This window comes from Mastigoproctus giganteus, chromosome 11 (assembly GCF_048544385.1).
Source record: "Mastigoproctus giganteus isolate SK-2022 chromosome 11, ASM4854438v1, whole genome shotgun sequence".
In the NCBI taxonomy this organism is placed as follows: Eukaryota; Metazoa; Arthropoda; class Arachnida; order Uropygi; family Thelyphonidae; genus Mastigoproctus; species Mastigoproctus giganteus.
In genome coordinates this window covers 41042458-41069724 of record NC_143585.1, presented here as the reverse complement: position 1 = coordinate 41069724, position 27267 = coordinate 41042458, and the positions used below count along the sequence as shown (strand labels likewise).

At 36.7% G+C, this 27267-nt stretch overlaps 1 protein-coding gene across 1 annotated transcript in view; it reads right to left on the bottom strand.

The window, feature by feature from the left end:
- LOC150077943 (ADP-ribosylation factor-like protein 3) overlaps positions 1 to 27267 on the bottom strand; it is a 39329-nt gene that overhangs the window by 8048 nt on the left and 4014 nt on the right. Inside the window, exon 2 of the mRNA XM_090384824.1 lies at positions 11457 to 11640. Within this exon, the coding sequence (XP_090240950.1) occupies positions 11457 to 11640 (184 nt within the window). The remainder of the gene's footprint in view (positions 1 to 11456; positions 11641 to 27267) is intronic.

Genomic DNA, 27267 nt, shown 5'->3' with positions numbered 1-27267 from the left:
TTCCACGACAAGGGATGGAAGTCTGTTCCACCCACCAACCACCCGCTGGCTAAAGGCAAATTTCCGCACATCTATCCTACATCTGTCTTTCCTCAATTTGAATTTATGCCCTCTCAGGTGATTTTTCTGAGCTAGAGGAAGAATCCCATCAGCATTGAGCATGCTCAAACCATTCAAGGCTTTGTACACCTCTATCAGATCACCCCGCTGGTGCCTAGTTTCCAGACACTGTAATTTGCAAAACTTAAGCCTTTCTTCGTAAGAGAACCCCTTTGTCCCATTCACCAATCTAGTTGCCCTTCTCTGTACTCGTTCCAGCAGCTCTACATCCTTCCTGAAATGAGGCCTCCAGGCCTGTATACAGTACTCTAGGTGTGGCCTGACCATTGCCTTATACAAGGGAATAATCACCTCCTTATCCCTGCTAGAAAAATTTCTATATATCATTGACAATACACCATGAGCTACTCTTGCAGCTCGTCTGCACTGCTCAGAGAACTTCATATCTGCCTGCACCACCACCCCCAGGTCCCTTTCATTCTCTACCACTGTCAGTGTAGTACCACAGAGTTGATACGTTGCTCTGGGGTTGCTGTTTCCCATATGTAGTACTTTACATTTGTCAATATTAAACTTCATTTGCCACCTCGAAGCCCATCTGCTCAACCTTTCCAAATCCTGTTGCAGCAGCATAGTGTCAGTAGTGTCCTTGACAACCCTGCCAACCTTTGTATCGTCTGCAAACTTGGACATTAAGCCTGATATACCATCATCAATATCATTTATAAATACAGAAAACAATAAAGGCCCCAATACTGAACCCTGAGGGACTCCACTAATAACATTAGTCCACGATGAGCAGTGTCCATTGATTACCACTCTCTGTCTTCTCCCCCTCAACCACCCCTTTATCCATAGCAGCAACTTGCCTCCAATGCCACACTGCTCCAATTTGTGCAGCAGTCTTCCATGTGCAACAGTATCAAAAGCCTTTCTAAGATCCAAGTATATAATATCAAAGTTATTCCCTGCATCCAGTTCTTTTGTGACTGCATCATAGTATCCAATCAAATTGGTCAGGCAAGACTTCCCCTTAACAAAACCATGCTGTGTCCTAGCTATAACTGAAGTCTTGTCTAGATGATCCTGCAGTGCTTCTTTCACCAGTGCCTCCATTAATTTTCCGGGAACAGAAGTTAAACTCACAGGTCTATAATTATTTGTGTCAGCCTTTGATCCCCCTTTGTGAATTGGGGTCACATTTGCACATCTCCAGTCAATGGGTACCTCCCCTGAGTCCAAGGAAGCTCTCATAATTATGGCTAAGGGTTTGCTTACCTCCTTTGCTGCCTCCTTTAATATAACTGGATAGATCCCATCCACCCCAGGTGCCTTTCTTATGTTTATCTTCAACAATTTCTCCTCCACTTTGCTCTCAGTTATTACAAGATTCTCTAGCTTACTGCTAGAGTTGAATACACCTCTGGCATTCCCCTCGCTGAATAACTCCTCATGTCTGAATGTCGATGCAAAATATTCATTTAGTTTGTTAGCTACCCGAGCAGGGTCATCAACAGTTGACCCATCGATCTCAAGTGGACCAATCTGATTCATCCCCTTCCTTCTAGAGTTTACATAAGTAAAGAACTCTTTGCTGTTTTTCTTCGCATCCCTTGCCAAGGATCTCTCGTAATCTGCCTTCGCCTGCCTAACCTCCTTTGTAACTTGGTTACAGATCAACTTGTATCTATCATAGGCATCCGTGTCACGTGTTAATTTGTATGTATCCCATGCATTTTTCTTCTCTGCCATATGCCTCATTAGTTCATCTGACAACCATTTAGGCCTAAACCTTGAACAATATTTCTTAGTTGGTATGTAAAGCCTAGTAGCTTCCACGATAAGTTCTTTGAATGCTTCCCGTTTTGAATTTGCTGTTGGCCATATCATCAGTTGATCCCACTGTATAGAATTTAAATACTGTCTCAGTCCATTGTAGTCCGCCTTTACGAAAGCAATACCCCTTCCCTTTACCCCTAATGGTAGTTACCTCTTTGAGTAACTCCCACTTCAGCACACTGTGATCACTGCCACCAAGTGGTTCATTTATCTGCAGATTCTGAATGCATGAAGAATCACTACTGATAATCAAATCAAGAGTATTACTCCCTCTAGTTGCCTCCCGAACATGCTGATGTAGAAAACAATCATCCAATAAATCCACAAAAGCCTTGCTACTGTGTGAGTGACCAGCCCCCAAATTCCAGTCAATATCTGGGAAATTAAAATCCCCCATTATAAGACTCTCTGATTTACTGGCCCACTCTATTTCTCCGAACAGTTTCTTATTATACTCATCAGAGTCATTAGGCCTATAGCACACTCCTGCTCTCAATTTTGATCTCCCAATGCTTATGTCACACCAAACTGACTCGACACTGCACTGTCCAGCGATGTCGACTGGCTTCACTTCCTTGGATTTTATGTGTTTCTTAATTAATAGCATAACCCCTCCTCCCTTCCTATCCTGTCTATCCTTTCTGTACACATTGTACTCCCCAAATTCCAGTTCTGCATTTCTTATATCTGTGTGACACCACGTCTCTGAAATCCCCACAATATCTGCCTTTGATGTTTTGAGCAATACCTCAAATTCATCAAATTTATTTACTAAACTCCTAGCATTGGTGTACACACAAGTATACATGCACCTGTTCTTTTTCTTAGCTACCCTAACACAACCCATGTGTTTACTTGTACCCCAATGATTCCCAGCAGTCTCTGAAATATCCTGCATCTTATTTTCCAGGCTGCGGCTCATTCCAATAGAAGCAGTGCAAGAATCACTTTCACCTCTGCCAGTGGCTACTGTTAATCTATTAGTCCTTGTATCCCCCCAATCTAGCAGTTTTCCGACCCACCTAACATTGCCTCGATAGCATCAGCAAACATTCTTGCACCCTTTCTATTTAAGTGTATCCCATCCCTGTAGAAGCAGTCTCTCCTGTTAACAAGTACAGACCAGGCTGAAAAAAATTCTACCCCTTGAGCCCTGCACAATCTTTCCAGGGCCGAATTGATTGACAGGGCTCTCATCATATACTCCCTCCTATCGTGTCTGGGCAGAATTGCAGACACTTTCAATTTCAACCCTAATTCACGGCTTTTTTTCATCAGTGACCTGTACTTGTCAAGTAATTCCGCCGGTCTCCTACTCTTAATGTCATTAGTGCCAACGTGTACAACTATATCACCTTTTGTGCCCTTAAAAGATGATATCCGCTCTACAACGTCATCAACTTTTGCCCCTGGCAGACATACCCTGGTCCTATTCCACCTTCTTGTTATTATATTCTACATGAATTATATCCTGGGGAAAAGTTCATTTATTTTTTGACATTTATCAACTTTTATAGCTTATTCAGTTATAAATATTTATTAATCATTCTGTAAACCACAGCAATAAAATGTTAACTGCATACAGGACACTTGCAAAACTAAACATTTTCCCCTGAGAGAGGAAAGTTGTTAAATAACTTCTGAGCTATATGTTGTCATCTTATGTTGTGCACAATATAAATTGTTAATATAGTGCAACCTTGATATGATGCACCTCATTATATCACAAATGTGATATAATAGTGTGATCTTGTCCCCCAAAAAAGATATATAAAAAATGCAGTTTATGACAAAACAAATTTCACAACAGACAATGGAAGGAAACTCTACACCTCACAGAGCTGGAGCCAGCTACTGAAATGGTTTCCAACAGACCACTGAACTATTGTATTCTCTTCTGCAGTATATCTCAATTAGAAAATTAAACTTTTATAAAGAACAGTGGTTATCTGAAAGTAATTACTTAGATGTTCAGTTTCTTACCTATTTTGCCTCATTACAGATGCAGTAAAAAAAAATGCATTATTGAAATGTTAATTGCATACAGGACACTTGCAAAACTAAACATTTTCCTCTGAGAAAACCAGCTACCAAATTTATCAGTTGAAATATATTCAGTTAACATGTCATATGGTGCTGTTTACAACAGCACCATATGACATTCTTTTCAAGGATGAAATACATTTAGAATGGCAAAAACTGTTAAAGGCATAATACAAAACGTGCATGAATTAATGAACAGTTTACTAACATTAGAATTCTTCAAATTATACTGCAGTATAATTATGAAGAATAATTATACTTTTTCTATGGAAAAAGTTTCCAATATGTCTGTTTTCACCTATGTGATAATTTCCAGGTTAGGAAAAAAACTACATGCAGCTGCATCTATGAATACTTAGTCACAGCTGAATGACTGCATCTGTCATTTGAAGATCAGTAGTACCCATACTTATGGGTTGAGTAAGAACGGGAATGTGATCTGGAATATCTTTGATAATATGGAGATGGTGAGCAATTTCTGTAGCCACTACTTTTGGGATAGGTTGGTTCCTCTATATATATATATATATATATATATATATATATATACACACCAGGTGTAGGCGTATCTGCCCGCTGGGTAATTGAGTTATCAACTCTAATTTTGCGGCCATCTATTTCTAACCCACTAACATCTCTCTTTAGCCACTGCTACCACTTCTTGAGTTATGCCTTAATTGCATAACTCAAGTCCCTACCATTTAACTCTGCTTAGCATTAACTTCATACAAACATATATTTACATCTTTCTGAAAAGAACTGTGGTACTGAATTTTGACAAAGTTTATACTAATCAAGGTGTGTGTTATTTTGTGGCACCAAAGAAAGATTGAAAAGGGAGATTCGTTTCTGTTTGAAGATGATAAAGCATTCAAAACCTATGTTTCTATTATATTTAATTCCAAATTAAAAATATGTACATAAAGAACAAGTTCTTATGACCAAAGTGATCTTTTGTGATGGTGATATTACAAAAATAGCTGTCACTGAAAAAGTGGTAAAAAAAAAAAAATACCACAAAACATTTGACTCCATTATATACATATTTCCAATTCAGAATTAAACAATAATACCAATGTAAGTTTTGAGTGCTTTATTATCTTAAAACAACAGTTTACGTAAGTATCATGCCACTGAAGGAATACCTTAGAGCAGTGTTTCACAAACTGTGTTCCACGGAACACTAGTGTCCGTGAGATGTGAACAAGTGTTCCGTGAACAATCTTAATAATTTAAAAAATAATAATAAAATAAATAAATTTTGCATATTTGTAGCGTACATCACTTTTGAATCATTATAATTTGTAGCATTATTTTTTTTTCAGTTATTAATATACTGACATAGACTAATAAACAAATAGACCACAGAACACTTTATTTTGGTGGGCTTTTGCATAGAAAGTATGCGTAGAGGTAATGACATCTATGAAAAAGTAGAATTGTAGTGACCTAATATGCCATTCATATGCAATTTTGCCTGGACTACACAGGTTGAAGGAGATGGGGAAGTGAACTGATATCATAACTAAACTCGCTTCCTTGTATACATTTTTTTCGATAATTATCAGTATTTCGAAATATTATTAAAATAAATGACCTTGGATTTGTGGTTGAAAAAAGGAACTTTAAAATGAGCCTAGTAGTGCAACTGTGGTCGATGAAAATGAACACAATATTATCACACTTCAAGGTGAGGATGAACAATCGCAGCCTTTTGTTCCCCAAAAATCCAAAGTGAAAAAACAGGAATCGACTAATAAAAGACCTAAACAAAAGTATGATGACAGTTATTTGAATTTCAGCTTTACATGTGTTGGAAATAAAGATGCTCCTGATGCACAGCACATTGTATGTAATAAAATATTAGCAAACAGTTCTTTGGCTCCAGCTAAACTTGTGTTTCATAAGTATATAAGTATTCCGTAAATATATTGTGAGGTGAAGTGTTCCATTAATATATTGTGAGATGAAAATGTTCCGTAAATATAATGTGAGATGAAAAGTGTTCCATGACTAAAAAAGTTTGGGAAATGCTGCCTTAGAGATTCATTTTTGTCTGCTATTAAACATAAACAAATCATTGCAGTATAAAGTTAGAATATCACCCTTTTTAAAAGAGCAGTAAGTGTAACAAAGTTACTACAATCTTTTATGAAGCTCGTGGAACTCAGAAGTTATAGGAAACCAATTACATGACATTGTTCAAATGATGTTACATATGCATATAAGAAGCTATGATTTTGTAGCTGAGTAGTTATTTATTTCTTATTTATATGACTTGTATACTGGATTTCCTGTAAACATGACTCATTTAGAAGTGTGGGGCATCATAACTGAGAAGTTTTAAATTTTATCTTTTATGTATATGAAGTATTGCTGCTTAATATTTTTATTTTAAAGTACACCATTAATTAAAAAACTACCATAATGGTGCATTTACCAATTAAAACTAAAAGGGGGAAAAAAACATGCAAAAATAAAAGGCAATTACATAAAAATCGCTTGCTTAATAGGTTGCTTTTTAGTCATTACACCAGGTGGTTATAAAATAAGTTTCCCTATTCGGAGACCCTAGTGTCAAAATGGTTAGAGACAGCGCTGTGAAAATCGGTGGGTATATATAATTTAAGATATGGGGGAAGCAATTTGTAGAAGGAAAAAATTAGTTCAAATTTCCACCACCAGTGGAGAAATTGGCACTGTAAACATCAGATGGAATACTTAACTTAGGATTATATTTTAATATTAGAACTTAGAAATCTACAGGTATTGTTCTATGTGCTTTCCTTCACTTGAGATGGCATTCTGAAAACAGAGGAATGCATGCGACACAGTTTCGCATAGCACCTCATCAATTGGGAATGTTGGCTACATGCTGTTTAATGCTTGCTTTCAAATCGACAAGCATCTATATGTCGCCACGGTAAACTCTGTCTTTCAGGTATCCCCATAGCCAGAAATCACAGGGACTGAGATCTGCTGATCAAGCTGGCCACAACTGCGGAAATGATGTCTCTAGAAATGATGTGGTCATTTCCGAATATTGAACGGAGCAGTTCCTTCACTTGTTGATCGACATGGGGAGGGGCACCACCTTGCATGAAGACTATGGTCTCCAAGCATTGCCTTCCTTGCAGAATATGAATAATGTGATCTCTCAGAAGAGCGCAGTACCGTGCACTAGTTACCATACATCTTATGGGGCTATGAGGTGTAGACTCTTCAAATAAAAATGGTCCGATTATAAATTCTGCTGTAAATCCACACCATACTGTAACGTAGGGACTTTGTAGTGGTCTTTTAGCACAGCAGATGGACAAGAACTTCCCCATATTCGGCAGTTTTGTGCATTTACAGCCCCATGAAGAGTGAAATGTGCCTCATCAGACCACAAGATCATCCGAGCCCGTGTATCATCAAGTTCCATACAAGCCAGAAATTATAGAGCAAAGTCTATTCGTTGTTGCTGATCACAAGACTTTAGTTCTTGCACTACATGAATCTTGTACAGGAACCAGCATAAAATTATTTGAAGCACTTTACGCACAGTAACCAAGGAAGGTTCAAGTCTCTTGACACACCTCTGGCACTAGTGACTGGTAGTGTTTTGCATTCTGACCACTGCAACTGCCACTTCATCCACTACCTCCATTCTAATACGTGGTTGTCCCCTGCCTGGAATTACACCTAACTCCCCAGTCACCCCAAATTTCTTTATTAGTTTTCGAAGCCCCACTTGATGTCAAAGGTCCTTTACACAAACCTTTAAGTTTCCGATGTTCACGTAGTGCTGAATTAGCATTACTATTATTCTGGTAGAACAATTTTGCTAGCAGAGTATGTTCCTTTTTTGTAAGAGCCATAATGGTTATTGACGGTGGTGTTGGCTTTTCTTTTATCTAACAGGATGTCATTTGTGTAAGCAGCGTGTCTTGAAGTAAATGACAACTTTTACATATGTGCAGTAGCATTTCCCCCATGGTGGCGGAAATTTGAACAAAAATTTTTTTTTTCCTACAAATCACTTCCCCATACTCTAAGTGACGTACCCAACGATTTTCAAACACTAACTCTAACCGTTTTGACACTAGGGTCTCCTGAATAGGGAAACTTATGTTAAAACCACCCAGTATATCAGGTTAAAAAATTTTCAAAAATTGAATAAATTTTATTTGTAGTTATAAATGGTTACTTTATAATGTGGGCATCTCCCCAGAGCGTCCCATATGTGTTCGATGGGATTTAGATCAATGGAACAGGCAGGCCAATCCATATGAACAATGTCCTCACTTTCCAAAAGCATATCAACAGCTGCAGTGCGATGAGGTGTGGCGTTATCATCCATAAACACGAACTCTGGGCCAATGGCACCTTGGAACAGACACACATGAGGAAGGATTACCTCGATACAGTACTGTGCACTGGTCACAGTGCACACTACCACCTTTCAGTATCTGGAGTTGTGTACGTCAATCCAAGATAATGCCTCCCTAGACAAGAACACCTCAACCATATCAATCCCTTTCAGTGATGTTTGTGGGGTGATGCTGTGTGCCAACTTCTTGCCAGGTTAGCTGACATCCAGAATCGCTGCTGAGACTGAATCTACTCTCATCAGTAAAGAGTACCTTAAGTAAAGATTTTGTAGTTGTAACCTTTAGAAATAGTATTGGTCCTTAGGTTTTGCACACCATTGTAGAATTTTGAAGATTTATAAAAATGAAAACTTGAAATTATACATTATGCTTTTAAATATTAATTTTTTCTTATTTTGATTTGATTGCCCAAAATCAGAGTGAAACTGTCAAAAATCAAATCAGAATTTTAAAAAATGCTGTTTTTCATCAACTTCTGAATCTTAATATTCTTATATGTTTATATTCAAAATGGTAAAGTCTAAAAAAAAAAAAAAATTACCAAAAGCAACTGCCTATGAGTATCATAGACTTAAGCCCACTTTCACATGATCATGCATATGCAGACTATAAGCACTTCAAAAAGTGATCTTTTACAAAGATGACATAAGTTTTGTCTTGGCTATAGAGATAAATGAGACATTTCAAATAACAAACCTAACTGCAAATGTGTTAAGCAAGAACAAACACCACATGCAGGTATTACTAGTAATGCAGTGCCAAAAACAGTGCACAGTTCACATGAAACCACAGGAAATGATCATGTGCTTCTATCTCTTTTGTTAAGATACACTTTTCCTGAAGTTGTATGTGGAAAAAACACGTTTAATTCCTGTCTTATTTTTGTCTTGTTTTGCAATTTTTATATATTTCTAATATGATGGATGGCCCTAATACAGAATTATTAATAACAAAAATAGAAAAGACACCCATTTTGTTGTATTCTTCAAGTGAAGATTACAGAGATTAAAAAATATCAGCAAAGAAATTTTAATTGTACATTGTTACTATGGAAAGCAGAATATAGATTTCTGTTTGGGGATTCTGACAGCCCCTTAGAAAAAAGGAAAAGCAACACAAAACCCTTCGTTGTACATTTTCACTATGGTACAGGAGCAGTTAAACAGCCATGAGCAGTATGCTACCATCTGTTGAAAGAACCCTCTGAGGTTGAGGAGGGACAGAAGAAATGCATGTTACTTCTATCTAAACACCGATCAGACATTGAGATAATTTCATTATCTCAATGTCTGCAATTGAGATGTATTTTTAATATACAAAAACTTCACTTTTTAAAATAATAAAAACTGTATAAATAATGTAATTAAAATTAAAAAAAAACTGCAAGCCGATAAGATCTGTATAAACATTTATCTGTTCATGGTTTAACCACATTATCTTGCCAGTATATTTAAAAGATCACTAGACTTAAGATATTTGTGGTGGAGACAGATGATATTCATTGTTGAAAGCTTCCATGTATTTTAGAATTTTGATTATAAATTTTTTTTATTTATATGAATCTAACCACTTAAATTTTTTTGCAATTTTAATTGTATATAATTTATACAGTTTTATTATGTTAAACAGTGTAATGTTTCGTATATGAAAAATATATTTCAATTGCAATCTGGAGTCTGGTTAGTGATTAGATAGAAGTAACACATATTCTACCACACTACTATGTACAAAATATCATGCATAGAAGCATATGCTCATTTGAAGAGCCAGCTATAAAGTTATGCATGTAAATTCATGAGGTGTGCAAACACAGGGCCATATAAAAAGCAACCTTATAGTGATGCTGCAAGATCACAAGGAATTCATTTCAGATCAATACCAACCACTCTTTAGGAGTGCTGAGAATATATATATATATATATATATATAGTTAATTCTAAGGGTAACTTAGACGACAAAAACTGAGAACCAACAGCTTAAACATTCAGGTACTACATCAAATCTTGCATTTATCTGAGACTTTATAAAAGCACAAACAATAAAGTAAATGCAAACAGTAGCTCAAAACAAAACACAATGAAAAGCAATTCTTAGAGGCTGTTTCTGTGATTTCCATAGAAATATCAATATGCTTTATATGGGGTTAGCAGATTTGGTTTGTTTGTTTGGGTTTTAATGGTACATCAGCAACTAGGGCTATAATGTCCAAAACCATGTCCCATACAAGTTAACAGCAAAAAATTTCAGTCAACTAATTACTTAGCTCACTATGTCATTATGTATAAAAAAATATATATGTAAGATCAGCAGGATTAACGAGATGATTATCCCATTGTACAAAGCAATGGTTCGGCTACATCTTGAGTACTGCATACAGGTCTGGACATCTCATTTTAGGAAGGATGTAGATCTGCTGGAATGGGTGCAGAGAAGAGCAATGAAATTGGTGACATGTACAAAAGGGTGATCTTACCAAGAAAGGCATCAGTTCTGTATATTGCAGTGTCTGGAGACTAGGCACTTGTGAGGTAAGCTCGATGCTGATCGTATGCTTCCTCTCGCTCAGACTATGTATGAGGAGGTGTAAATTCAAATTGAGGAAGAATAGTTGCAGGATAGAAATGTGGAAGTTTGCCTTTAGCCAGCAGGTGGTTTACCACTGGAACAAACTTCCATCTGTTGTTGTGAAAACGGGCAGTTTAAATTCAAGGAAGAATTAAAACTATTGGAAGCGATGGACAGGTGATGTGGGAATTTTTTTTTTGGTTGATGCTTTATAATCTTGCTTTCTTGCAACATTTTCCACTACTAATACTGTAATGGGAATTTTTGTTCTATCATCATGTTAGCTAGTCCTCTAGCTTCACTAGAGGACCTCCCCCACCCCAACTTCCACATACATACAAGCCAAAGAAAATTATCTTCCATTCTACTTTACATTGTTTAAAGTAGAATTCAAGTGATAGATAAAGCGGGTAAACAGCTGTAAGAAAACTAGTGGCAAGTGTGATAATTAGAAAGTGAATCCTGTTCACATGACAGGATGTATGCCTAATAAATACTTTTACTGCGCAAATACCTTCAAAAATTCAGAATTAATGTCTAATCATGCACACAAAATACTAACAACTTACTTACTTTCCCAAAAATTAAGTGAAACTCCTTCATATCCAGTGTTCACACGAACTACATTAAATCCTTCAGTTGGCTCTGGTTGCTTATGTAATCTACCTGTGCTACGTACATGGGATAAAAAGCTGCTTTTACCAGCACCATCTAGTCCAAGTACCAAAATTTTTTTCTCCTTGGCTTTATCAGCAACCTAAATACAATACAGGGATAAAAAAAGAACATATATTCAATAATATGCTCAATGATATAGCTTCAAAACAGTATTTCAGAACTATTGAAACAGTACCTTCTTAGGCAATTACTTCCTATATCCACACATTTATTCTAGCAACTGACATGCTTTGTGATCACAACATAGAAGAAAGCATTTAATAAAAAATGTGGCCAAGTATAGTAACAAAAGTGTAGCAAAGCATATACCATATCTTGAATGTCTGTTTTATTCCTGAAACAGTGTCCAAGCAGGAAAATCAGAAAGTATAATTACCACCCCTTCCTTTCCAGAATCTGTATGGGGCGATGTGGTTAAGTCTGAACTCCTGAATGCATTTCAGTGTGATACTCATGAATTCCTCTAACATATTTATGTAATGATTACTAATTATTCCACAATGTCATCCATAACCTTAATGTATCACCCAAGATTTGAGAACAATATTCCATACTAGGGAAAATTGAGATTTGTAGAGAATGAGTAAAAATTAGTTTTTTTTGGATGCAGAAGTATCAATATATGTGCTCATGCCAAAAGAGATTAGAGCACATATCTTTTCTAGTAAATATACGTGATTTTGTCTACTTGAGTGTCATCAAAGATGAGCTAAGGAGCAACAGACTCTCTTTTTAGCAAGCAATCAGACAGGACTGAGTTTTGGAGGGAATAAAGCTAACTACTTTTTCTTTGCCCCACTGAAAAATTACCTGGAGATCAGCACTTAGGGACTTGGTGGAAGATATGCTAAAAGGTGAAGTTGCTTGTACAGCACAAGGTTTTGCAAATTTGAAAGTAGAATGCAGTTAGAAATTAGAAGACAGGGAGCCATCTACCATCGCTGCAAGGAGCAATGGATAATCAGAGAAAACTAGATAACCAATTGCAAAAAAAAAAAAAAGGGGATGGGAGCATGTTTAGAAGACCTTTATAGCAAACATGATCAAGAAACTCAGAAATGTCAAGGGCAACTGTTGAGTTTCAACAAACTTTTCCAATGAATTTGTTCAAAGATGAATTTGTAACATAATCCAATATATCACCAGTAGATATGCACTGAGAATCCATATTTATGATTAATGATTAGATAGAAGGTTTCAAGAGAGTTTATAAATTGGTGGTTGATAGATTTCTCCATTATCTCAAAAAGAATAGCAGTTGATGCAATAGGGCAATAACTGAATGAGATTTATCACCATTTTTAGAGAGTGGGTGGATATGAGCAAATGGCTGAAATTCAGTTACGGGTGCATCCTCCAGACTGTTAGCGAGGAGACAGAAATGAGGCCCCCCTCCCTCAGTGATAGTTTAAAATTGGGAAACAAGTTCCCTCCTCCCTTGGTGATGGTTTAAAATTGGGAAATGAGTTTGCCTGCCTCCTTAGTGCTGGTTTAAAATCAGGAGATGAGTTCCCCCCCCCACCAGTGCTGGTTTAAAATTGGGAAACTAGTCCTCCCCCAGCAGTGGTGAGCTATAGTAGGCTCGCGAGAGCCCATTGTTATTTTTTTTGAAAACTTGCGAGCCCTTTGTTGAGCGATCATTAATTTTACAAATGGAATCCTGAAGGCAATTATTGAGTATCCAGAGCCGAAACTACGGTGGGGCAGGCGGGGCCCCATTCCCAGCATTTTAATGGCGCAATGGATCTGTTCATTTTTGATTTAATTACAGTCAGACCTCCGTTAAACGAACTTCTTTATAGCAAATTTTTTTGATTCCCCTTGGTAATTACATTTAAAATAGTTTTCGCTGAACGAAGAAAAGTTCCATGATACGAACGGATTAGGAGAGACAACTTTGTATGCATTGTTCTCACCTCTGACCTTTAGGCAATTTAGGTAATTAGAAAGTGCAAATTAAGGGTGAAAGGGATTACCATTTCACAATGTTACTGGTGTCCGTGAAACCTCTGCAGTCACATACCGAGAAATCGTGCTAGTCAATATGCTTTCCATATCCAGTCAGAGGATTAAGAAGATTCTCGACACGGATTATAGCCTCTAGTCAACCTATGTTGTGGCTCCCCTTTACTCCGACAAACAGGCGTATGTTTTTCGGAGAAGTGAGTGATCCATGCCCTCCAGTAAATTTTTCCTATGTTTACATGGTCACAGTAGCTGAATATCCGTGTGATTCCGGCATTTTGCATTGAATTCAAAGAACTAGTGAGAGAGTAGCAACGTAGAGGGTAGGGATTGAGACAACTCAGATATTATATAAACTTTATGAAGATGAAATGTTGGCAGGTTTTGAAACTTTGTCGAGCCTTTCACTATGTACAAAATGTTCTAAAATATAATGGCATACAGGCAATAATCAAAAAAAAAAAAAAAAAAAAAATTGTATCACCAATCTCCAAAAAACTAGTGCGAATTAAGTAAGATTGCTAAAGGACTTGATGTGGAAACTATAAAGATTGGTCGCGTGTTCGGGCCACGATGAGCAACTTGTAGCTTCCGGATGGCAATTGTGGGTTGGAGGAATTATCCCGCTTTGTGCAAACATTTTGAATCAGAAGTTAAATAATCCAGGATTATTAAATCGACTTTTAAACCTGGAATTTCTTAACCATTTAGCACTAATGATCGACATCCTGCAGGCGCTCTCTTACCTTTCAGAAGCTTTACAGAATCACAATGGTAAAAGCATATAAATTAATTGTTCGAACTATCAATGCTATTGCTAATTTGAAAAATTAGCAAGCTGAAATTGAGAGCATGTTGAAGTGGAAAGAATTTGAAGGAATCAAAAAAATCGAAAGTAAAAAAATTACCTCATGACAAGTTATTAAATGCATTGTTTTATCCTTAAAGGATATGTTATTAATGCAACGGGGTGATTTTAAATTAAATAAAGAAAATAATGATACTATTGAAAGAAATTTTAAACATATGCTACTGGAAATTATGGAAAGTGAAAGAACTTTCGTCTCGGTGGCAAGACAGTGAAAACCGAATAAGAAATTTAAGTTTTCTGATAAAATATGAAATAAAAATTAATGATTTTAGAGATTTTATCAAAGACAGTTTATCTTTAAAATCGAGTGAAATTCCCTTTTCAATTAAGAAAGTCAGAAATATCTTTGAAACCATTGCATTTAGTAGTACTGAAGCTGAGCGAGCTTTCAGCGTAATGAATAATATTGAGTGAATGAATGAATAATGTTGAAAATTAAACACGTTGCATATTATGATGACCATACATATAAATGGAAAACCATTTGATCCGGATCATTACGTCAAATCAATCCTTTGTAATCATTGCTCAGCTATTGAGCAAAGCAGAAAATCAACAACAAATATTAATAAAGAAGTAAATTATATATGGCAATTTTTCTTGAATATTTTTGAAATAATTTTTTTTTTCATGTAATCTGTGATTTTTTTGTGTACTTTTTCTAGAAAGTTTGTTTTTTATGTAATATTTGTTTTTATATTGTGGAATGTTTTGTGATAGTTTTTATGTTATATGTGATAGGGGAAATATTTCATGTTATTTTTTATTCGCAATATTAAAATTTTATCACGAAAAAATTTATCCATTATATTTCCCTAGTTGTTAAAAAAAAGTCGAAAAAAAAGTTGCGCGTGTGCCGAGCATGCACGGTAGATGGTTTATGCGAGACATCCTTCGCGTTTATTTTAGCTATTTTGATTTGTATATATCGATTGTGAAATAAAAGAGCTTTTTTATTGTAAATATTTTATTGACCATTACAGATTTTCATAATTTCTGAGAGACAAGGTACAATGGATTTATGATAACTAAATTAAGAGATGTATACTTGCTACTGCAACGTATCTAATTATCCCTGTAAAACAGCACCGATTGATGTACCGATCTTGTAGTTGAAGCAACATACGCAGATGTCAGGGGAACCTAATAATGGAATGTAATGAAAATACAAGACGAAAAAAGAAATTGTTGACAAATATTTGTATTGTTGCATACTTACTGCTGTATTAACTTCAGCAAGCATGACTGTGACGTCATACTATTCAAAAATTCTAAAAAGTTAGAACTCCAGACACTGTCGTATCCAGTTATCATCATAAGGCGAGGCATGACGACCAGGTGTTTAAGTTTTTTTAATTTTTTTTTTTTTTTTTAGATAGACCAAGGAACGATTTACACATTCACTTATACACATGGTTAAGGAGGTAATAAGCCGCATCTGCCCCCACCCCTAAATCTGCCCCAGACTCGAGATATCATACCAGTCAAGAAAAATGCGTGACGCGCTCTAATCACACTACTAGTAGTGAGAGCGTAGGAAGCGCCTCTAGTGGAAGCCGCAGATGATGTCACTTCCGTGAACGATCAAATTTACTCAGTAGAAAGTCGGAAAAACTGCAAGCCCATTGGTAAAATATTCACAGCTCACCACTGCCCCTCGGTGCTGGTTTAAAACCACCAGTCAATCACTGCCTCCTTCTTTTTCTATATAATATTGTCTAGTAATGTACAGGTGAGAAGAATCAGTGGTTGTATATGGTGTTAATTTTTGTTAGCTGTTTAAAAAAAAAAAAAAAAAAAAAAAAACGCATTTTGTCATTTCTTTTTTGAAATGGCAAAACAACATTTTGGAGGGTGCACCCGTAACTGAATATTTACCAAGCAAATTTCTAATCACAAGGAAAAATGCCAGTGGAATAAGAAAGTTTAAAAGATAAAGAGGCAACACAGTACAGGAGCACAAGTTTTGAGAACAAGTTCAAAAATTCGTCAGGGTTGCTGAGCATTATATTTATTCTATTGGTAATGAGTTATCATCTGTGATGGTGATAGAAGTTGTAAATTTAATGTCAAGCCTAATATAAGCATTTCTCTCAGTAATTAGGAAGAGCAGTGTAATGAATAGAAACTGAGAGGAGGGGGAGAGATTCCTCCTGGGGGGGACCCACAGTAACTAGTCAAGAACAAAATGTGTACAAGGTCGGACACACCCAGGTCTCAGCCTGTCACTGTGACATGCACTTTGGGGTTCGGTCAATGGAAGGCAGTCTAAAGCAATTGTCACAGATAAGGAACTGCAACAAGATACATTTAGTTCCATCCCTTATGACTTGAACCTTTCTTGACATCAAGATTGTTCAGAATTCTTATGATATCCTTCTGTTGTAAGGCCATAGGAGGCACTGAGTGGAGTACTAGGTGTGCTAGAAAGTTTACAAAGATCACCAATACAAGAGTTAGAAGAAAAGTAGGATGCTATTAAGTTGGCTTTATGTTGGCTTTATGCTGAGAATGCAACAACACTATCAAGTTTTAACAGTGGTGGGAGTATAGAGGGATAGAAGTTACAGCCAATAACTTTGGCAAGATACCAGAATGTTCACCTACCGTAGAGATTTCAAAGGAAAGCCAATATCACTATGCAGAATTCTTATCTTGAATAGCCTTGGCACATTTATTGGAAAACTAGGGTTTAGATCAGGCTTGTCCAAACTGCGGCCAAGGATGGCTATGAATGCAGCCCAACAAAAAATTGTAAACTTACAAACTTTATGAGACTGCAACTAAAAATACCATTAATAATACTACAAATACAATTTTAACATGCTATTAATTTATAAGTGATGAATTTTTGAATTTAACACGTTCTTTAGCAATGAGAGATTCATAAAATCATTCTCAAATAATTGTATTTATTCAAAATTGCCACCCATGCAAGTAGTTACTTCTGGACATAATAAATGGGTGCTAGCGCTCTTGCTTCCTACTTTTACCACGCAATAGATGTCTCTCTATGTGCACCATGGGTACGCTGGTCCGGCTTTCAATGTGCAATTGTAAACAGTCAAGTTGACACCTACCTTTGTAAACAACAGACATTTTTGGTTATTTAGAAGACATGTAAGTATTTTTATTTGATTATTAAACCTTTTTAAATTTTTAAATCAACAAAATTTTTAAATCAACTAGATGACTGTTATTTGTATCAACATGTCAGGGAAAGTACTAGAGAAAAGAATATCCTAGACCTCATCATCACACATGAATCAGATGACATAACAGGGCTGACAGTAGAGGAACCAGTAGCAGGAAGTGATCACGGAGTTCTACGGTGGATGATGACGAGAGAGGTAGCAGAAGTAAAAGGCAAAGGAATGGGTTTTAATTTCAGAAAAGGAAATTACGATGCCTTAAGGTACTACATGGCTTCTATTAACTGGGTAGATATCGCGCAGAGAATGAATACAATTGAACTGTGGTACGCTTTTAAAACATTAATCACAGATGCCTTGGAACCCTCCACAAGAAGGGTTCCAAGTTGGATGAATAGTGAAGTTGCCACATTACTTGAGCAGAAAAAGGTGGCATGGAAAGGTTACAGAGCAATAAAAAATACTGAAGCCTATAACAGCTACAAGGTGATGTGTAATAGAGCCACAGAAAAGGTTCGACAGGCAAAGGCAGCTTATGAGAAATCACTAGCAAACAGAGCAAAGAGGGGGGATAAAGAATTCTTCACATATATAAATGCCAAGAAGAGCAGGATAAACCAGATCGGACCTTTACGTAAGGGAAAGGGAATAGTAATAAATACACCACCAGCCTTTTGTGGCAAAGGGAAATTGTGGGAGCAAAGTTAAAAAATATGTAATTAATGATATTGAAATTTCGCAAGATTATTTAATGAAAAAACTTTTGAGTCTACAGACCAGTAAAGCTCCTGGAGTTGATGGAATATACCCTATAATCTTAAGAGAGGCGGCAAGCGAGTGCATTAAACCATTGAGGCTAATTATGCGAGCATCACTAGACTCTGGGGAGATTCCCTTGGATTGGAAAAGTGCAAATGTATCTCCCATACATAAGGGTGGCTCTAAAAGTGAAGCTGGAAATTATCGACCTGTCAGTCTGACTTCAGTAGTAGGGAAAATCATGGAGGCAATGATCAAGGGTGGAATTCAGGATCATTTGGATCGAATTGAAATTCTCAAGGATACTCAGCATGGTTTCGTAAAGGGAAAATCATGTTTAACAAATCTGGTTCGCTATTTCGAAAGGGTCACTCACGAGCTGGATTTAGGGAATAATTTCGACATTGTTTATTTAGTTTTCAGCAAAGCTTTTGACTCAGTCCCACATGAGCGGTTGCTTTATAAGCTGGAACAGGTTGGAATCACTGGGAAAATCCTTAGATGGATAGAAGGATGGCTTCAGGGCAGGAGGCAGAGGGTTGTGATAAATGACTATTCCTCAGATTGGGTTGATGTAAGAAGTGGGGTTCCCCAAGGATCAGTATTAGGACCACTGTTGTTTTTAATTTTCATAAACGACATTGATGAAGGGATAGAGGGCGTGATGTCTAAATTTGCAGATGATGTTAAAATTGGTAGAGTAGTTAATGATCACTGTCAAGCTGAGCTTCTTCAGAGAGACCTAGATAGACTTCAGGAATGGTCAGAAAAATGGCAGCTGTGCTTTAATCCAACAAAGTGTAAGGTATTACACCTGGGAAACAGTAATCCCAAAATAACTTATTCACTTGGTGGAGTTCAACTAAACCCAGTACTGGAGGAAAGGGACTTGGGTGTTACGATACGGTCAGACATGAAATTCTCTGAGCATTGTAAACAGGTTGCAAGGAAGGCCAATGGTGTCCTATCGATGATCTATCGAACTTTTGCAAGTAGAGATAGGGACGTGATAATCCCATTATATAAGGCTTAGGTTAGACCACACTTGGAATACTGTGTTCAAGTAGGAGACCGCACCTAAAGAAAGACATCGAGCTTCTTGAGAGGGTGCAAAGAAGGGTAACTCGCCTGGTGAGATCAGCAAAAGGGCGTCCTTATGAAGAAAGACTTCGAATATGTGGGTTGCAGAGTTTGGAAACTAGACACCTTAGAGGAGATTTGATTGAGGTGTTTAAGGCTCTGAGAGGCATCAGTAAAATGAATGAGGACAAAATTTTCAAGATTATAAATGATGCTAGAACTAGGGGACATAAATTCAAGTTACGGGGGGAAATGTTTAGATTGGACTGCAGGAAGTTTTATTTTAAACAGTGAGTTGTAAATTACTGGAATGGGTTGCCTTCATGGGTGGTGGAGGCCGACAGTTTGGGGAAATTCAAAGGTCATCTGGATAGTACTTTCGGGTAAGGGAAGCGCATAGGATGATAGGTTTAATTTCATTTTTATTTATTTTTTTTATTTATTAATTATTATTATTTAGTTATTTATTTTTTGTTTTTATCATTGTTTTGTTCGGATTTTTTTTTTTTTTTTTTTTTTTGGCTGGTGCAGCATAAGCCATAGGCTTTCTTGCACCATGCGGCCGTTACTAATACTAATACTTTCTTTCTAATTTTCAATCTATTTTTTTTTAAATTCCAGCATGGCTTCCACAGCATCTCTAAAGAAAGCCGTACCAAAAAAAAAGAAAAATTATAGAAGATTGTTCAACGAAAAGTGGACAGATGACTACATTTTTGTTGAGGCAAATACTAAGGCAATCTGCTTAATTTGTAGGGAATTTGTGCCAGTTTTCAAAGACTACAATTTGAAAAGGCATTACATGCAAAAACATGCTGCGAAATTTAGTGCGTATCAAGGAATGTGTCGTAAAGACAAAATAGCGGAACTGAAAAAAAATCTATCATCTCAACAAAGTTTTTTTAAAAAAATAACAACTCAAACGAATTCTATTGTAAAAGCTAGTTATGTGGTTGCAATCCTGATAGCAAAAAAATCAAAACCGTATGCCGATGGCGAGTTTATCAAGCAATGTATGGAAAGCGTGGCAGATATAATTTGCCTTGATAAAAAAGGGGATTTTTCTAAAATCAGTTTGTCTCACCAGACTACAGCCAGGCGAATTGATGAAATAGGAAAATCTATCGAAAAAGGTTTGGAGAGTAGAGCTGCTAATTTTAAATTTTATGCTTTGGCGATAGACGAAAGTACTGATGCTATTAATACAGCTCAATTGGCAATTTTTATTAGAGGTAGTGATGACGAATATAACATCACTGAAAAAATAGCTTCTTTAGTGCCATTAAAAGACACCTAAATCAAGAGATTTATATGAAGCAGTGAAAAATACATTAAAGCAATTTTCTTTGTCCACTGTGAACCTATCTTGTATAGCTACTGATGGTGCCCCGGCGATGATAGGTAAAAGAGATGGACTTGTAAAATTAATAGAAGCGATGCAACTGCCTCCCAAAATTTATGTATGATGAAATATCACTGCATAGTACACCAAGAAATTTTGCGTAAAAGCTTTAAAGATGGATAACACATCATGCAGATTGTCATCAAGGCTGTAAATTTCATAAGGGCCAAGGGATTGAATCATCGCCAATTCCAGGAATTCCTTAAATTTATGGATGCTGACTATGGGGACATTTACTTTTCAGAAATAAGATGGTTAAGTCAAGGTAAAATGTTGAAAAGATTTTATGATTTGCGAAATGAAATCAAGTCGTTTATGGAATCAAAAACAAAATTTGTGCCAGAACTTGACGATGAAAACTGGCTCACGGATTTGGCATTTTTAGTAGACTTGACCACTCAGTGAAATGAGTTAACCATGCATCTTCAAGGTGAAAACCAACTGATCAATACAATGTTTCAAACTATAACAGCGTTCAAAATTAAACAAATTATGGCAATCTCAAATTAAGGCAAACAATTTTATGCATTTCAACATGTTGGCTAAACGGTACTGTGAACAATGAAAAATATCCAGCCTTGCTTTTCTATTTGATACAGATATTTGAAAATGGGTTTCAAGATTTCTGGAAAAATCATCAATCTTTTGGTATATTTGCGACTCCATTTTCAGTTGACAAACATATTACCTGCCAATTTTCAAATGGAATGCATGGAGCTACAATCTGACATTCAACTTAAAGAAAAATTTGATCATGTCTCTTTACTGGACTTCTATAAGATATATCTTCCCAGAGAAAAATATCCTCGCTTCACAATCATGTGTTATTCATGTCATCGCTATTTGGAAGCAACTACATTTGTGAGCAGCTATTTTCAAGGATGAAGCACACGAAGAATAAAACTAGAGCCAAAATATCTGATGAGCACCTTGAGAACTCACTGAGAATTGCACCTACTTCCATCGAACCAAATATTGAAGCATTAGTGTCTCAAAAACAATGTCAAACATCTCACTAATTTCATGTTGCTGTCTTGTCTTGTACTTTTATAATAAAAAATTCATGAATTAATGAAGTTTAAATTACTTAAATATGTTAACTATATATTCTACGTTTTTTTGCTCATCAGCTATCGTTAGTGTTAGTGTATTTTATGTGTGGCCCAAAACAACTCTTCTTCTTCCAATGTGGCCCAGGGAAGCTAAAAGGTTGGACACCCCTGGTTTAGATAAAGAATGACATTTTAAGGTGGAATATAGAATAAAGGATTTCATCAACACAAGAATAATTTCAGTGACAATCTCAACAAATATGGGGAACAAAAGATTTAAAACAGTAATACAACCAAGGAAAAGAACAGACGCCTCACAGATCATCCCATTTCACATTCTTATAATACCTAATGACATGAAGTTGCAAATGGCCATGAAAGAAAGTTTCCATTGGTAAAGAGAACAAGTTTTGATCTGAGGTGCCTCGAATATTAAAATCACCAAGGAAAATTACCTCACTGTTGTGAAAGTTAAATTGCAGAAGAGTTTCTGGAATCTAACTTTCCTGACAGTGAGGAAGTCAAAGAAAGAGAAAGTAATCATAAAGCAAATAATTGGCAAAACTGAGATGATTAGTGACAATTGGGATTGTCAGAAAAAGTAAGTGGGACTTGGCAGCCTGTACGTGCAAATGGACAACACTTAGATTGGAACTAAAACTACATATGTTTGCGAAATTAATTAGGAAGTTTTTGGGAGATTTAATTCATCTTTTTGCAGATAAGTTCATTTTATTAGTTTGACTATACATAATTCATTCAGTATATAAAATAAAGTAGAGGGGGAGCATGTATGAATAATAAAATTTTGGATATGGCGTAAACATAGCAAGAATATATCCACTTCCTTGACATAACATCCCAGGTGAGTATAGACATGGCACACCCAGGGTCCTGCGCTGGAAATCATCATTCTTCTCTTTCTTGGTGATTCCCTTCTACTTCTAACTCTTGTTTTCTCTCTCTCTCTCTCTCTCTCTCTCTCTCTCTCAGGTTAACTCAGAAATTTTTTTTTTTTGGCTGGTGCAACAAAAGCCTCAGGTTTCCTTGCACCATATAGCTAATTATAATAATAATAATTTGACCTTGACAATGTCTCCTCATACACACTACTCACCACATTACATTACTCGTTCTACTCTGCCAGTCACTATTTGGCGGAGTAGAGGAAGTGTTATACACTAACTGATCCAAATGCTTACTAGAGTTACCACTAGGTTCCATGGAGTATCCAGCAACCAAACTGCAAAAACCGTTTCAGAGCTATATCCTCAAAATTTAAGAAATACTGGATTTGGCATTACATGAGACACACATCATCAACTCAAAAGATATTCTTACTGCATGACGGAATAGATGGGTACTGCCACAGCTTTGCTCTGGATACTATACATGGGTTTCATCACTTTAAGTCTCCAATATAGAAATTTGTGGTATGCAGTAATGATGAGAACCATCTTACACCTAGCACTGGCTGGTGATACAGAGGAAATCATTCTGTGTGATGTGGATGCTACACCTCAAAGGAAAATACCTGGTCTGTCTAGTCAAAGGAAGACGAACAAATGCACTTCTACAAAATTGTAAATGGTGACAAATTATCATGTTTCTGATATGAAGACTTTCTGGTTGGCACAGGAGGGTCTACAACAGACACCCTCAATATCAAACCCCAATGAAATGTGTCAAAATCATAAGAGGAAGCAATGTTAACATTTCCTTAATGGCAATGGCATTGTTCATACAAAATTTTTCTAAAAAAAAAAACACCTCAATCACACTTATTAGACAGAAATTATGAGGTATTTCCAAGATTATGTGCAATGTAAAAGAATGAATGTGGCCCAGTAATTGGTTTCCTCTGCAAGTCACAATGACCTTGCTTCCTGTTTTTGATCAAAATCAATTTCAGACTAACTGGTATTAGTATTGGCAAGAGATGCAGCAAGCTTTGAAGTGTGGCACATAAAACAGGCAAAAAAAAAAAAAAAAACCAATTTCACCTATCCATCCCCTCCAACAGTCTGTCCAGTTTTTCTTTTAATTTATTAAAATTATCCACTTTCACAACAACAGATGGAAGCATGTTTCAGCAATCAAACACCCGTTGGCTGAAGGCATTCTTCTACACATCTATTCTGCAACCATCCTTCCTCAATTTAAATTTATGCACCCTCATGGGCATAATTTGAGCAAGAGGAAGAATCCCATCAGTACTGAGTTTGCTGAAGCCATTCAAAGTATTAAACACCTCAATCAGGTCCCTAGTCTCCAGATGCTGAAATTTGCAAAACTGAAGACTCTTGTTAAGGCATACCTTTGTTCCTCTTACCAATCTCATTGTTCTTCTCTGTACCCATTCCAGCAGCTTCACATTTTTACTAAAATGGGGGCCTTCTGACCTATGCAGACTCAAGACGTGGCTTGACCATTACATTATATAATACGATAATCACCTCCTTATTCCTGCTGCAAAAATTCCTGTATATCATTGACAAAACTCGATGAGCTGTCCTGGCAGCCTGTCTAAACTACTCAGAGAACTTTATATCTGACTGCTAAATTACCCCAGGTCCTTTTACTTTTCCACTACCCTGAGTGTAGTATCACACAGTTAGCACAATTCCTACTACCCATATACAGTACCTTGCATTTGTCAATGTTAAACTTCAATTGCCATTTCTCAGCCCATCTGCCAAATTTTCCTAGATCTTATTGTAGCAGCATACCTTCATTACTGTCATTAATCACAATGCCAATCTTTGTATCTTCTGCAACTTAGACATCAAGCTTGATACCTAACCCTAGGGGCTCACATCTGGTGAGTATGGGCTTGGCACACCCAGGGTCCTGAGCTGGATATCATCATTCTCTTTCTTGGTGATTCCCTTCTACTTTAGTCTCTCTCTCTCTCTCTCTCTCTCTCGGTAGCTCAAGAATTTTTTTTTTTTGGCTGGTGCAGCAAAAGCCTCAGCCTTCCTTGCATCATACAGCTAATGATAATAATAATAAAAAAATAAATAAATAAAATAATATACTTCATCAATATCATTAATAAACACAAAAACAACAGATCCAGCACTAAATCCTGAGGAACTCCACTAATAACATTAGTCCATGAAGAGCAGTCCATTGTTATCTTCTCCCACTCAACCATCCCCTTTATCCATAGCAACTTGCCCTTAATGCCATAACTTGCCCTTAATGCCACATTGCTCCAGTTTGCACAGCAATCTTTTTATGTGCAACAATATCAAAAGCTTTCCTGAAATCTAAGTATATGATATCAAAATTATTTTTTGAATCCAGTTCATTTGTTACATCGTAGTATCCAATCAAATTGGTCAGACAAGACCAATTTGATTGGATACTAACAAACCAAACTGAAGTATATCTCCTTAACAAACCAATGCTGTGACTGAAGTATAGCTGCACTCCTGCCTGGATCATACTGCTTACTTCTTTAACCAGTGAATCCATTATTTTCCCGGAAGTTTATATCTCCCGGAAGAGAAGTTAAGCTAACAGGTCTGTAATTACTCATGTCACCATTTGCACATCCACAGGAACCGTGCCTGAATGCAAAGATGCTCTCATAATTAAGGCTAAAAGTTTGCTTACTTCCTTTGTTCCTCCCTAATAAAATTGGATAGATTCTATCCACCACCGCGGTCTTTTTTCTTCTGACACTTTCCTCTCCATTATTACGTAATCATTTAGCTTCCTGTTATAGTTTGATACACTTCCGGCATCCCCTTCCTTAAGGCATTCCTCAAGTGTAAATATTGATACAAAATACTTATTCAGTTTGTCAGCAACTTAAGCATGCTCATCGATAGTTAAACTATCGATATCAAGTACCGTTGTGATTCAATCCCACTCTTTCTAATGTTTATGTAAAGAAGTCTTTGGTGTCTTTCTTTGCATCCTTTGCCAAAGACTTTTCATAATCTGCCTTGGCTTACCTAACCTCTTTTGTGACTTTACTGCAAACCAGTTTATATCTACCATAGCCTTCTGTATCACCTGATAATTTATTTGCATTCCATGCATTTTTCTTCTCTGCCATATGTCTTATTAGACCATCTGATACCCATTTAGGTCTCAGCCTTGAACAGTATTTCTTAGTTGGCATCTTTTATGATTATTTCCTGGAATGCTTCCCATTAAGAATTTTTTTGTTGGTATTGTCATTAGTTGTTCCCACTCTGTACAATTTAAAATTGTCTGAGACCATTATAGTCACCATTACGAAAACAAAAGCCCTTCCCTTTACTCTTGAAAGTAGTTATGCCTTTAAGTAAATCATACACCTGCACACTGCCACCCAGTGGGTATTTTTTACCTCTCAATTCTTAATGCATGAAGAATTGCTGATGATAACAAGATCACGATCAAGCAGAACTCTTGATCTAGATCAAGAATTATACTTCCTCTTGTCGCCTCTCTAACATTCTGCAGTAAAAAACAGTCTTCCAATAAAACCACAGAAATCTTGCTCAGGTGTGAGTGACAACCCCATAAGTTGCAGTCCATATCACCCTGGGGGCTCATATCTGGTGAGTATGGGTTTGGCGTACTGAGATGAATATCATATTCTTCTCTTTCTTCGCGATTCCCTTCTACTTCTCTCTCTCTCTCTCTCTCTCTCTCTCTCTCTCTCTCTCTCTCTCTCTCTCTCTCTCTCTCTCTCTCTCTCTCTCACACAGGGTAATTCAGAAACTTTTTTTTGGCTGGTGCAACAAAAGCCTCAGGCTTCCTTGCACCATATGGCTAATAACAACAATAATAATAATATCTGGAAAGTTATATACCCACTTATAAGACATTCTGATTTATGGGTCCACTTTATTTATCTATATAATTGTTTATTGTATTGATCATAGTCATTAGGCCTATTACACACTTGTACTCTCATTTTAGTTTTCACATGCATATGTTACACCAAACTGACTTAGTACTGTGCTGGCCATCCATGTCAACTGGATGCACTGCTTTAGATTTTCTGTCTCTAAAATAGAATTATTTGGCTTGGGGGGATAGAAGGACTAATAGATTAACAGTAGCCACTGGCAGAGGTGAAAGTTGGCCGACCGGGCTAGCCGAGTGGGTAAAGTACCTGCCCGGCAACCCAAAGGTCGCGGGTTCGATTCCCGCCTCGGGCTTGGATCAAAGTACTGTAAAAACCTTGGGAGGTGCAATATGGCCACAGAAGCCGATGCGCCAACAACTACCAAATCAGTCAGTCAGTCAGTCAGGTGAAAGTTATTCTTGCACTGCTTCTATTGGAATGAGCAGCAGCCGAGAAAACAAGATGCAGGGTATTTCAGAGACTGTTGGGAGTCATTGCGGTACAAGTAAACACATTGGTTGTATTAGGGTAGCTAAGAATAGGAACAGGTGCATGTATACTTGCATGTACACC